The sequence below is a fragment of the Hyla sarda genome, chromosome 1 (assembly GCF_029499605.1).
Source record: "Hyla sarda isolate aHylSar1 chromosome 1, aHylSar1.hap1, whole genome shotgun sequence".
NCBI classification, from domain to species: Eukaryota; Metazoa; Chordata; class Amphibia; order Anura; family Hylidae; genus Hyla; species Hyla sarda.
In genome coordinates, this window is record NC_079189.1 from 276,564,081 (window position 1) to 276,579,219 (window position 15,139).

The window sequence follows — 15,139 nt, forward strand, 5'->3', positions numbered from 1 at the left end:
TGCCTTCCTAAAGTTCAATGTTTTTGTGGCCCCTCGAGAGATTCCCTTATTGAAGAACAAGTTATACTGTATTATATTATGATCACTATTTCATAGGTATCCTTCTACTTACACATTAGTTACTCTGTCAGGTCTGTAGGTTAATATTAAGTCCAGTAGGGCGCCCCCTCTGGTTGGGCCCTGCACCATTTGGGACAGATAATTGTCTTTAGCTATAGTCAGAAACCTGTTTCCTTTATGAGATTCACAGGACCCAGTCTCCCAATTTATATCAGGATAGTTAAAGTCCCCCATTATTATCACGTCATTCTGATTTGCTGCCTGGTTTATTTGCCTCAGTAATTGATCTTCTGTCTCTTCCATTATGTTTGGTGGCTTATAGCAGACCCCTATCAGGATTTTTTTTTTTATCTCCATATATTTCTACCTATAATGACTCGACATTATCGTTTCCCTCCCATATATCCTCCCGTAGTGCGGCCCTCAGACTCGATTTCACATACAAACTGCTCCCCCTTTCCGTTTTGTCCGATCCTTCCTGAATAGACTATAACCCTGTATGTTGACCGCCCAGTCACAGCTATCATCCAACCAAGTCTCTGTTGTACCCACTATGTCATAATTTTCTTCAGACATCAACCACTCCAGTTCGTCAGTTTTACTGATCAGACTTCTGGCATTAGTCAACATGCATTTCAATGGTGTATGTTTTTTCTTCCTATGAAGCCTATCCCTATTAACTATTCTAACCCCTCCCTCCGCTCCACCCCCAGGTACATTGATAAGTCCCCCCTCTCTATCTACACTATCTTTCCCCTCTATGTTGTAGGTTCCCTCTCCCCCAGTCCCTAGTTTAAACACTCCTCCACCCTTCTAGCCATCGTCTCCCCTTGTATCAATGGTCCTGGATGCTGATAGTGGTGTAACAGTGTGGGGATAAAATGTATACACTTTGGGCCCCATAGTACCAATTGAGCATCGTTTAAACTACCTGAGTATTGTTGCTGACCACATCTATCCCTTGATGGCCACAGGGTACATATCTTCTGACGGTTACTCCCAGCAGAATAATACACCATTAACATAATCTCAAACTATTTTCTTGAATATGACAATGAGTTCATTTAACTCCAATGGCCATCACAGTCACAAAGTGAAACCACACCACCTCTATCATTACTAGTTTGGAATCTGTAGTGCTCACGGTGTCAGGCCTTGACCCAATGGCCCCAGCAAAATCTGGGCAATTTTCAATTAGACCACAGAACAAGTTAGCAACAGATACAAAAGGCTACATGAAGCTTTATTTGTCAACAAAGTTTTGCACAACGTTTTTGTGGTACACTACCACCTTTCCCAAATTTCTAGATTTCAATACAATAGTGTACTTTTGGCATGTAGTAGAACAGGAAATTCACAACCTGGATGTGCAACCGACAAATTTGCATCAACTGCATGATGACATCAAGTCCAAAATCTCTGAGGAATGTTTCCAGCACCTTGTAGAAAGTATGCCACAAAGAATGAAGGCAGTTCTGAAGGCAAAAAGAGGGTCCAACATGGTATTTTGCAAGGTGCAGCTAATCAAGTGTCCATTGTGTATTTCAGTGTCCAGTGTGGGTATCCTCCGCTGACTTCATTCTCACTTTTTTTTTACCACTATCCACTACTGATTGCATGTCTCCTTTATACCCCATATCTATCCATATTCTCCACAAAAATTTTATACCACAAACAAATCCACTATAAAATCTGCATTTCTGACAATGTGGATTTGCCTCTGTCTTGCTTCAGACTTTACTCTTACACTAAAGGTGTATATTAAAGGGAAACAGGGTGGCTGGGGAACCCAGTTCTTGTGCTTGGTGGAGGTTTTAGCAGTGTGGCCCCAATGATCAGATATTATGACCTGTGTATGGATAATAAATGCCCATGTTGACACAAACCCTTTAAAATTTTGTTTACATTTGTAATTTTAACTTTACAACATAAAAGTATATATTCAGATCCTACTGATCGCTTGAACTAGCTTGGAGAAGCACAATGCTGACCACTCTCCTCGGCTCATTGCAGGAGATGGTCCCATTAACTTGTACAGAAGTCCATCTCCTGCAAAAAAAAAAAAAAAAGCAGGGAGATAATACAGTTACTGAGCACCTATTCAATGTCTACTTAATGACTGGCCACCAATCAAAAATTTTTTTTTTTTCATGACAGTGCCAATTGAGATAGCATTCTCCCTGGAACCCTCTTGTCAGCTTTCTGCTACTGGATGTAGTCAGGAAGCCCAAAAAAGCTCAACTGTCTTTCCTTCAAAATTTGCATAACATTTACTGACTTTAACCCCTTAAGGACGCAGGACGTACTCAAACGGCCCCTTTTCCGAGTCCTTAAGGACTCAGGACGTTTGAGTATGTCCTGTCAAATCCCGGCCCCCCGCTGCTAGCTGGAGGGGAGCCGGTGCCCGATGCCTGCTGAAATCGTTCAGCAGGCATCGGGGCATATCGCCCAGGGGGGTCATTATGCCCCCCATGTCGGCGATGGCCGCAGATCGCTGGACAATTCAGTCCAGCGATCTGCGGCAGATTCCGGGTCAATCGGGTCTCTAGTGACCCGGTGACCCGGAATTACTGGCTGATCGGGGCCGTCTCCGACGGCCCCGAACAGCCAGAGCCTGCAGGGGTGAGGTGGCACTGGTGCCACCTCACGATCGCCCTGATTCGTCGGCCGGATTACCGGCCGACCAATCAGGGCGCCTGCTGCGGGTGTCACTCCCGCACCCGCTCCGCCCCTCTTCCGGAGGACGTGAGCGGGTGCGGGACGTGCACCCCAGGTGCTGGGGACCCCGATCCCCGGCGTCAATGTTGGGATCGGGGCCCCAGGAGCGACGGCCGCGGCGGCGGCGACGAGGGACTGACCTGTGCCGCGAGGATCGTTGGAGGTGAGTGACAGCCTCCTGCTTTTGCTTAGCAACAGCTCCCAGCATGCAAAAAGGGCATGCTGGGAGCTGTAGTTATGCAACAGCAGGAGGCAGACCACCACAACTCTGGAGGCACAGCTGGAGGCACATTTTTTCTATGTTGTGTAACTACAACTCCCAGCTTGCACAAACAGCTAAAGTGCATGCTGGGAGTTGTAGTAGTGCATCTGCTGGTTGCATAACTACAACTCCCAGCATGCCCGTTGGCTGTCGGTGACTGCTGGGAGTTGTAGTTTTGCCACAGCTGAAGGCACACTGAGTTATGTAGCAAACCAGTGTGTCTCCAGCTGTTGCATAACTACAGTCCTCAGCATCCCCAGCCAAAGTAGTATGCCTCCAGCTGTTGCATAACTACAAGACCCAGCATGCCCTTCCACTGTCCGTACATGCTGGGGGTTGTAGCTTTTGCAACAGCTGAAGGCACACTTGTTGCAAAACACTGAGTTTGTTACCAAACTCTGTGTTTCACAACCAGTGTGCCTCCAGCTATTGCAAAACTACAACTCCCAGCATGCACTGATAGACCGTACATGCTGGGAGTTGTAGTTTTGCAACAGCTGGATGTTTCTTTCCCCCCCCCCCAATGTGAACGTACAGGGTACACTCACATGGGCGGAGGATTACAGCAAGTATACGGCTGCAAGTTTGAGCTGCGGCAAATTTTCTGCCGCAGCTCAAACTGCCAGCGAGAAACTACTGTGAACCCCCGCCCGTGTGACTGTACCCTAAAAACACTACACTAACACACAATAAAATAAAAAGTAAAAAACAGTACATATACACATACCTCTACACAGCCCCCCTCCCCAATAAAAATGAAAAACATCTGGTACGCCACTGTTTCCAAAACTGAGCCTCCAGCTGTTGCAAAACAACTACTCCCAGTATTGCCAGATAGCCACTGACTGTCTAGGCATGCTGGCAGTTTTACAACAGCTGGAGGCACCCTGTTTGGGAATCACTGGCGTAGAATACCCCTATGTCCACCCCTATGCAAGTCCCTAATTTAGGCCTCAAATGCGCATGGCACTCTCACTTTGGAGCCCTGTCATATTTCAAGGCAACAGTTTAGGGTCACATATGGGGTATCGCCATACTCGGGAGAAATTGTGTTACAAATTTTGGGGGGTATTTTCTGCTTTTACCCTTTTTAAAAATGTTTAATTTTTGGGAAAAGAGGCATTTTAGGTAAAAAAAAAAAAAATTTTTACATATGCAAAAGTTGTGAAACACCTGTGGGGTATTAAGGTTCACTTAACCCCTTGTTACGTTCCCCGAGGGGTCTAGTTTCCAAAATGTTATGCCATGTGTTTTTTTTTTTTTGCTGTCCTGGCACCATAGGGGCTTCCTAAATGCGGCATGCCCCCAGAGCAAAATTTGCTTTCAAAAAGCCAAGTGTGACTCCCTCTCTTCTGAGACCTGTAGTGCGCCAGCAGAGCAATTTTCACCCCCATATGGGGTGTTTTCTGAATCGGGAGTAATTGGGCTTCAAATTTTGGGGGGTATTTTCTGCTTTAACCCTTTGTAAAAATGTAAATTTTTTGGGAAACCAAGCATTTTAGGTAATTTTTCTTTTTACATATGCAAAAGTTGTGAAACCCCTGTGGGGTATTAAGGTTCACTTTACCCCTTGTTACGTTCCCCGAGGGGTCTAGTTTCCAAAATGGTATGCCATGTGGTTTTTTTCTTTGCGGTTCTGGCACCATAGGGGCTTCCTAAATGCGGCATGCCCCCAGAGCAAAATTTGCTTTCAAAAAGCGAAATGTGACTCCTTCTCTTCTGAGACCTGTAGTGCGCCAGCAGAGCATTTTTCACCCCCATATGGGGTGTTTTCTGAATCGGGAGAAATTGGGCTTCAAATTTTGGGGGGTATTTTCTGCTATTATGCTTTTTAAAAATGTAAAATTTTTGGGAAACCAAGCATTTTAGGTAAAACATTTTTTTATTTTTTTTTTACATATGCAAAAGTCGTGAATCACCTGTAGGGTATTAAGGTTCACTTTACCCCTTGTTATGTTCCCCGAGGGGTCTAGTTTCCAAAATGGTATGCCATGTGTTTTTTTTTTGCGGTTCTGGCACCATAGGGGCTTCCTAAATGCGGCATGCCCCCAGAGCAAAATTTGCTTTCAAAAAGCCAAATGTGACTCCTTCTCTTCTGAGACCTGTAGTGCGCCAGCAGAGCACTTTTCACCCCCATATGGGGTGTTTTCTGAATTGGGAGAAATTGGGCTTCAAATTTTGGGGGGTATTTTCTGCTATTACCCTTTTTAAAAATGTAAAAATTTTGGGAAACCAAGCATTTTAGGTAAAAAAATTTTTTTTTTTTACATATGCAAAAGTCGTGAAACACCTGTAGGGCATTAAGGTTCACTTTATCCCTTGTTTCATTCCCCGAGGGGTCTAGTTTCCAAAATGGTATGCCATGTGTTTTTTTTTTTGCTGTCCTGGCACCATAGGGGCTTCCTAAAGGTGACATGCCCCCAAAAACCATTTGTCGCTCCTTCCCTTCTGAGCCCTCTACTGCGCCCGCCGAACACTTTACATAGACATATGAGGTATGTGCTTACTCGACAGAAATTGGGTTTCAAATAAAAGTAAAAAATTTCTCCTTTCTACCAATTGCAAAAATTCAAAAATTGGGTCTACAAGAACATGCGAGTGTAAAAAATGAAGATTGTGAATTTTCTCCTTCACTTTTCTGCTATTCCTGTGAAACACCTAAAGGGTTAATACACGTATTGAATGTCATTTTGAATACTTTGAGGGGTGTAGTTTTTATAATGGGGTCATTTATGGGGTATTTCTAATATGAAGACCCTTCAAATCCACTTCAAACCTGAACTGGTCCATGAAAAATAGCGAGTTTGAAAATTTTGTGAAAAATTTCCAAATTGCTGCTGAACTTTGAAGCCCTCTGGTGTCTTCCAAAAGTAAAAACTCATTAATTTTATGATGCAAATATAAAGTAGACATATTGTATATGTGAACCCAAAAATGTTTTATTTTGAATATCCATTTTCCTTACAAGCAGAGAGCTTCAAAGTTAGAAAAATGCTAAATTTTCATTTTTTTCATCAAATTTTGGGATTTTTCACCAAGAAAGGATGCAAGTTACCAAAAATTTTTACCACTAAGTTAAAGTAGAATATGTCACGAAAAAACAATCTCAGAATCAGAATGATAACTAAAAGCATTCCAGAGTTATTAATGTTTAAAGTGACAGTGGTCAGAATTGCAAAATACGCTCTGGTCCTTAAGGTGTAAAATGGCCTGTTCCTTAAGGGGTTAAACGTCTTTACAGACTCTAATAAGATCATATCTGCAGGCAGAGGATTCCACATCCTTATTGTTCTTAGTGTAAAAAACCCTTTCCTTTGCCTTAGACAAAATCTCTTTTCTTCCAGTATAAAAGTTGCTGAGTTGCCCATAGCAACCAATCAGATCACTTCTTTCATTTTTGAAAAAGCCTCTGGAAAATGAAAGAAGCGATCTGATTGGTTGCTATGGTTAAATCAGCAATTTTTCCTCTGGACACTAACATATATTCAGCTATCCTGGTAATTTGATGTGCATAAAACATGTGACAGATGTGCTTTATTTGTGTTAAGAAAAAATACTTTGTGTTGCATTTTCATTTTATATATTCTGATAAAAAGGCCCATCAAAATCTTCAGCACCAGGCCCATGATGCTCTTAATCCGGCTCTGGCCATGGTACTGCAAGAGGCCCAGCTGCTCAGCTCTGCTATCCTGAGGAGACTAAAGTGAACCTTAGGTGTAGCTAAAGTCAGGCGCACCTCAATCAAGTAGGCCACAATCCCTAGTCCTATCTATAATTAAGATCCAAGTAAATCTGCCTAGTGAATTCAACTGCAAGAATAACTGTCTGTCTACAGAAATAAGTACAGAAGCAGGGGTATTGCTTCCCTCTGGTTCTGGTCTAGTAACACACTGATAGGTCTAGGTATTTCTTCTGGATGTGCTAAAAGTGACATGTCACAGCATTGTGCATAAAAAGTAAGAAGAGGGATCATATACAGTTAACCATATATCTAATGCAGGGAAAAATACAGAACAGAGCTTCCCATGGGACAGTATGTTATAACAGGTTGAAATGGTAAAACACTGTACATAAGGTGAGTGGGTACTCACCTTTATGAGTTGTGTGAGATACACAACTACCGTGAGCGTTTTGATACAATCACATGGAGTAGCCACCCAGGAACCGGTATCATGGATCTTTCAAGCCGATCAGGGGATGAGGAGAAGCAGGTAACCAGGACCAACAAAAAAATGGGATACAGCGCAATCCATGCAGTAATGACAACTAGCCAAGATTAATAGGATCTCTCTCTTTATTCTGCCAAACAGACGCGTTTCGAGACACAGTCTCTTTTTCAATGAACAATGGCTTATACAATACAAATAACTGCTATAACTGCAATACTGATAACTGCTATTTATAATGGCTAAAAGACAGCACGCAAATCTGGTGATTGACATGCCGCCCCGTGTGAATGACGTGCCTGTCCAGAGTGCACTTACTAATGACGTCCATTGTATTGGTATAAACACCGGCCAGAATAGACAAGGCTCATATTTATGAATAGTTAGCATACAATGGCTCCAAGTTAAAGAAGTATAGCAGCTACATCCAATAAAATGAGAGTTAAAAACAGTATATCTACTGTTTACTTAACATTTTGTTAAAAATCTTAAAACCATTCACAAAATCAGGGATAATACAAATTACCCTACATGAGCAGTTGTTCTCAAATGCCCAGGGAAAGGATCAATGTTGTAATAAAGTGTTAAGAAAAAAATGGTTAATGTAGCTAATGCACCGTATCTCCGCAACTCGTGTACTATGCGGAGTCCAAGCGCTGATACTGCGCAAGCGTACACTGGTGTGCTCGTGAGGGACTATGAAAGTTCAAACCGGCAGGGCGCTTGCGCACTGGTGTGCAAAGCCAGAGTCAAGCAAATTATGATTTGCGTATGTGATCCCATGAAGATGGAGCTGAGGGCAGACGTTTATGCTGTGGTAAAGTACAATCTTTAGAATCTGGATATATAGTGCTTCAGTGCAAATCAATATTATAATAGAAAAGGTTGGAATATTGCGAATGATGATATATTACTGTGGCTGTACGTGAATACAGACTAAGAAATGATAAATTTAAGAGGTTTGGATGAGTACATCTGATATATACAGACTAGTGTATAACAAAGAATTGTGCTGGGTCCGGGGATGAGGATATATAGTAAAAAAAATCCACTTTATCCATGATTGGAATTTTTTACTATATATTCTTATCCCCGTCCCCAGCAAAATTCTTTGTTATACACTACATCATTTTATTGGATGTAGCTGCTATACTTCTTTAACTTGGAGCCATTGTATGCTGACTATTCATAAATATGAGCCTTGTCAAAACCAATACAATGGACGTCATTAGTAAGTGCACTCTGGACAGGCACGCCATTCACACGGGCGGCATGTCAATCACCAGATTTGCGTGCTGTCTTTTAGCCATTATAAATAGCAGTTATCACTTTGTGTTGTATAAGCCATTGTTCATTGAAAAAGAGACTGTGTCTCAAAACGCGTCTGATTTGGCAAAATAAAGAGATAGATCCTATTAATCTTGGATCGTGGTCATTACTGTATGGATCCTGTTTTTTCGGTGGTCCTGGTTACCTGCTTCTCCTCATACAGTTAACCATGGTACACTACTCACACCCCTTCACTGTGTTTATCCTTGTCAGTTCGCACAGTAACTAACACAAAGTCAGTCTAAATTTACAAGAGACGTTTACAAGCCGACGGGCCAAAGCATTTCAGAAACAATTCTGCTAAAAAGATGTAAGTATGCGTATAATCCACAATCTTAAAGGGGTACTCCGGTGGGGAAAAAAAATGTAATCAACTGGTGCCAAAAAGTTAAACAGATTAGTAAATTACTTCTATTAAAAAATCTTAATCCTTCCAGTACTTATTAGCTGTTGAATACTACAGAGGAAATTCTTTTCTTTTTGGAACACATAGCTCTCCGCTGAATCATGACCACAGTGCTCTATGCTGACAACTCTGTCCATTTTAAGAACTGTCCAAAGTAGGAGAAAATCCCCATAGCAAACATATGCTGCTCTGGACAGTTCCTAAAATGGACAGAGATGTCAGCAGAGAGCACTGTGCTCGTAATGTCAGCAGAGAGCACTGTGTTCCAAAAAGAAAAGAATTTCCTCTGTAGTATTCAGCAGCTAATAAGTACTGGAAGGATTAAGATTTTTAATAGAAGTAATTTACAAATCTGTTTAACTTTCTGGCCCAAGTTGATTAAAAAAAAAAAAAAAAAAGTTTTCCACCGGAGTACCCCTTTAAAGGATCTAGTAGTCTATCAGGGACTACTTCATCACACCAACCCACTACAGTCATCACAAGCATGTTCCCTGGCAGAAAATGCAAAGAAAGTTCAGGTGGCCATACATTTTTAACAACTGTTGGCTGATCTCTCTCAACCTCCTCATACATGTTAGGCATGGGCAAGCATTCATGTGTTATTTTTGGGTAAGAGAGGGTAAGCTGATGCCAGCACGGCCAACCATTTGACATCCTCTGACATAATTTGTCAGTGTACAGTAGAGATGCCACAATATACCTCAGACAGTCAGACAACGCTGCTTAAGGCGGCAGGTTCAGTCTACTATAGAATATTGTGTATGGGCACCTTAGGGGTTCATTCCCATATGTCCATAGATCTAACGTCATCCTGGAGAGGAGTGCTGCATACAACAAACTGGATGTATTAAAGGGGTACTCCGGTGAAAACCTTTTTTCTTTTAAATCAACTGGTGGCAGAAAGTTAAACATATTTGTAAATTACTTCTATTAAAAAATCTGTACTTCCTGTACTTATTAGCTGCTGAATACTACAGAGGAAATTCTTTTCTTTTTGGAATGCTCTCTGATGACATCACGACCACAGTTCTCTCTGCTGACGTTATTATAATAATAATAACGCTTTATTTATTGTTGTTCTTAGTGGGATTTGAACCTAAGTCCCCAGCACTGCAAGGCAGCAGTGCTAACCACTGAGCCACCATGCTGCCCTTAGCATGCATCTGCTATGCATGGTTGCTAAAATGGACAGAGATGTCAGCAGAGAGCACTGTGCTCGTGATGTCATCAGTGTTCCAAAAAGAAAGGAATTTCCTCTGTAGCATTCAGCAGCTAATAAGTACTGGAAGGATTAAGATTTTTTAATAGAAGTAATTTACAAATATGTTTAACTTTCTGTCACCAGTTGATTTAAAAGAAAAAACAACTAGCAACTATGCTGGGTTGTGCAAGCTCATATTACTATGCATACACTATGTTATCTTCTGTGGGAAAAGGCAAAGAGACCCAGAAATATTTGGTACTACCCTAGTCCTGTTTATTTTCAGTGACAGATTTCCGGCTGTATTGGGTAGAAGCCTGGTTCTTATATTGTTTATGTTGCTTTTCTGACATTTCATCTCTCTTAAGGAATTGGGTGAACAGTTGTATTATTTCACGGCTCATCTGATGCTCCAGAACCCTAGGGAAAAAGTGAGAGTGAAGAAGGGGGAGGTGTGTGCCTGTGTGGAGGTGGGCAGCCAGCTTGCCTCCTACTATTTAAACCATACCAGGATGTCTACAGGAAATCAATGCTGCCAGAGGAAGGAGAAGAGAGAGGGAAGGAATACATGGGAAATCACAAAGGAAGAAAGCTTCAAAAATAACCAGCAGCATATGATCCATTGTGCAAACTACATATATTAACCAATCTACATGTATTAGAGGATACAGGCCCCTTAGGTTAAACAATATATATATATATATATATATATATATATATATATATATATATATATATATATATATACACACAGTATATATTAGCAAATCCTTCCTATCCCTACAGATGGGACACCTCACTCATTAGTCCATGTCCAGGGGACCTACATATGATCATTGTAACAATTTCTATGGAGCACTGTCCAATGAATAAGATAGAAAGAGCTGTTATGTTATACGCCTTCACATTCTCATACATTACATGAGAACATGCAGAATGTTGAATCCATAACATATACCATAAAATCGTAACAGTCTTTTTTTTTATTATTTTTCAGCTAAAGGCATCTAGATATGTTTATATGTCAGGAAACACACGAATGGTTTATAAGCAGCATGGGGAACACTGTGTCCATAAAATACATATATCTTCTAATATACAGAATGCACATGCTACAGATCATATTTCATATATCAGGATCATTACATACAGTATAAATAAATAGCATTTTAGTATTAATAAAGATAAGCAGACGGGCAGATCCAAGTCTGTGGATAACATAAACCCATGTCCTCCACCCTGTTCCTGCTGTTTTCTATTCATAAATTTCTGAGACAGTGAAAAAAGCAGAATCAGCTCTACAGTAGACATATGTACACGGGCAACATGAAGGAAGGCACAGTGCATGGCATGCAGGATACCAGGGGCAATAAGGGACAGAATGAGAGTGGGTAGGTGACTGACAACCTGACGAAAGGAGTGACAGTGTGTAGGAGTCAGAGTAGGCATTTAATAACTGCAACTGAGTTGGTGTAAGACATAGATGATGGCTGAATGGATTCATAGATGATAGATATAGTATATTGAGTGATGAATACCTAAATATATGCTTAATTCAGTATATAGATAATTGGATGGATTCTACATCGATTGATATGAGAATACTAGACACATTTGCATATTACAATGACATACCAGAAGAAGGGAGCTGCTGTATGCTTCCAGTATTTCAGCTGCAGAACCCTATCCTCTCTACTCCATTTTATTTCCATTTGATCTTAAAAGACATAATCTACTTCCATCAAGTCTCCCACTTACCCATCAGGCACATAAAAGACTATTACACCCATCTTCCGCTACCCTGATCCCATCTGAACATCATTGTAGAAAGGATCTCCATCCCAGGAAGGTAGAGAAGTAAAGAGGAAGACTGATCTGACAGCCAACACCCTAGTCGACATGGGTTCCCTGTGGGGAGACTTACCTCTCACACACAGCAAGGACATGGTGTAGGGTGCCCTGGGTAGAGCAGGCAGTGATGCCCACAGGGTCAGCTGGGCAGTGCGCTCCTCTGGCTGCAGCTGGTCACACTGTCTGCCATCTTTCTGTTTCAGCACCACAGCTGTGGAGAGCTCTGTGTGACGTAAGGGGAAGGAGAGGGGGAGGGGAGAGGAGGACTGAACACACCTGATTTGCAAAATAGCAAGTGTTTCACATGTCACAGAGACGTAGGTGCCCCCACAAGGCTCTGTATAATGGAAGTCCTATATTTCACGGCTCAGGGAAGGAGGGGGAGGCTTGTGCCTGTGTGGAGGTGGCAGCCAGTACCACACCAGGATCTCTACAGGAAATTCATGCTTCAGAAGAAAAGAGCGAGGGAAGGAATGAATGGGAAGGGAACCAGCAGCATGTGATTTATTGTGAAGATTACATAGAAACCCATCTCTTGTCAACACTACATATACTATATGATGCATGGACCTACATTTACAATATACTGTACAGACATGCGGCAGATCTGTTATTTTACATTAAATCCTACAAATAGGATACTCCAATCTCTAGTTCATGTCCAGGATCACACATGATCATTGTAACAATTTCTATGGAGCGCTGTCCAATGAATGAGATAAAGAGCTGTCATGTGACACACCTTCACATTCTCATACATTACATGAGAAAACATATGGTCAGGAGGAGAAAAGCATAATATTCCTTTCAAATATTTCAGCTAAGCTAGCACTTTGGAGATCTTCATGGATCTCGAAAGGAATCTACATACATATATATATGTATATATATATATATATATATATATATATATATATATATATATATACACACACACACACATATATATATACATATATATATACACACACACACATATATATGTATATACATATATATATACACACACACACACATATATATACATATATATACACACACACACACACACACATATATATACATATATATACACACACACACACACATATATATATATATATATATATATATATACACACACACATATATATATATATATATACACACACATATATATATATATATATATATATATATATATATACATATATATATACACACACGACAGAAAAGCAGATAGATACATAGTTTTGATTATATTGACAACATAACAAATCATATTATAAGCAGCATGATAAGGTTGAGCAGACAGGAAGATAGATAGATAGCAAGATAGATCCAGTCTGCGGAGAAACCTAACATAACATGTCCTCCACCCTGTTCCTGCTGTTTCTATTCATAAATTTCTTACATAGTGGAAAAAGCAGAATCAGCTCTACAGGAGACATATGTACATGGGCAACATGAAGGAAGGCACAGTGCATGGCATGCAGGATACCAGGGGCAATAAGGGACAGAATGGGTGACAGAGAAAGGCAGGCATGCACACACATACAGTATATAGCATGTCCAGATATACATGACACACTAATACATCATATAAAAAGGAATGCTTTCTTGCCTAATTCGAACACTTAGACTATGCCACTTCTCCAAAGCTCCCTAACTACATTGTTCCAATTCCAGAAGATCCAAAACAAAATAAAAATATACTTATCCATGTCACAGTCATAAATACACCCATTTCATACATAGAAAACTATAATAGGGTGTGCTCACTTTTTTAAGGAAAGGTAGATTAGAGAAGCAAAACAGAAGACTGATCTGGCAGCCAACACCCTAGCCGACATGGGTTCCCTGTGGCGAGACTTACCTCCCACACACAGCAAGGACATGGTTGGTGTAGGGTGCCCTGGGTAGAGCAGGCAGTGATGCCCTCCTGCAGGGTTAGCTGGTCAGTGCGCTCCTCTGGCTGCAGCTGGTCATACTGACCCTTTCCTACACTGCACACTGTCTGCCATCTTTCTGCTTCACCATCAAGGCTGTGGAGAGCTCAGTTTGACGTCAGGGGAAGGAGAGGGGGAGAAGGGAGTGCAGCTCCAAGGGGAGGGGGAGAGGAGGACTGAACACATCTGATTTGCAAAAACCTACCAAGAGGTGTAAATCCCCCCCCCCCCCCTTTATGTACTTTATAGAGTCATTACAAGAGGCGGTAAAAGGAAAGCACTTACCCAGAGGTGGCTCTAGACTTTGTAAGATGAAACTTGAACATGTGGCCCCTACGAACACAAGAAATGCAAACAATAATAAAAAATGAAATAGACATGTTGTGCTGGGGTGTTGCAATGGTGCAGCAAGGTCTGGTGGTATTAACCCTGTGGGGTAAGGTGTTATTAAAGGAGTACTCCGGTGCACACTTTTTTCATGTTATCCTGTCCGGGCTGCAAAATAAAAGAAAACACACTTTATCTTACCTGCCAACGAGCCCCCGGAGCTCCGGTACAGGTGTTCGGTCCCCGGGCTGTATTCTTCTTACTTCCGGTTAGCCCGGCACGTCACACGGAGCTTCAGCCTATCACTGGCCGAGGCGGGACATCGCTGCGGCCGGTGATAGGCTGAAGCTCCGTGTGACGTGTCGGGCTAACAGGAAGTAAGAAGAATACAGCCCGGGGACCGAACACCTGTACCGGAGCTCCGGGGGCTCGTTGGCAGGTAAGATAAAGTGTGTTATCTTTTATTTTGCAGCCCGGACGGGATAACATGAAAAAAGTGTGCACCGGAGTACTCCTTTAACCCCTGATTATTCGTGACGCCAGGATGTGGTTGTTTTCTGTATAAGGCCCTGCCAACAACCAACCCAAAAACGGCAGGCAATAAAGGAATGTCCACAGCAGGAATTGTGAGATAACTGGAACTTTTACTTAAACTTCTTATGAAACAGTTTTTACAATTATGCAATTTCTCTAGAGCAGTGATGGCGAACCTTTTTGAGCCTGAGTGCCCGAACCGTAATGCACACCAACTTTTTTCCCCTCTAAGCGCCAGCACAGCAATTAAATCAGAATACACATTAGGGTTGGCAGTATAGTTCCCCCACATTAGGGTTGGCAGTATAGTTCCCCCCACAAGGTTGGCAGTATAATCCCCCCCCCCCCCAAGGTTGG

The 15,139-nt window shown here is 41.8% G+C and overlaps 1 protein-coding gene across 16 annotated transcripts in view; it reads right to left on the reverse strand.

Annotated features, from left to right (window-relative positions):
* The window catches only part of UNC13A (unc-13 homolog A), a 701,496-nt gene extending 687,471 nt beyond the window's left edge, over positions 1-14,025 (reverse strand). For 5 of the 16 annotated variants that reach the window (XM_056572660.1, XM_056572589.1, XM_056572615.1 and 2 more), the window contains exon 1: positions 13,849-14,024. In XM_056572660.1, coding sequence (XP_056428635.1) covers positions 13,849-13,870 — 22 coding nt within the window. In that variant the 5' untranslated portion in view covers positions 13,871-14,024. Of the gene's footprint in view, positions 1-12,066; positions 12,212-13,848 lie in introns of those variants that run through there. The other 11 variants (XM_056572695.1, XM_056572642.1, XM_056572633.1 and 8 more) reach the window with 4 other exon arrangements.
* Between the last annotated feature and the right edge of the window lie 1,114 nt (positions 14,026-15,139).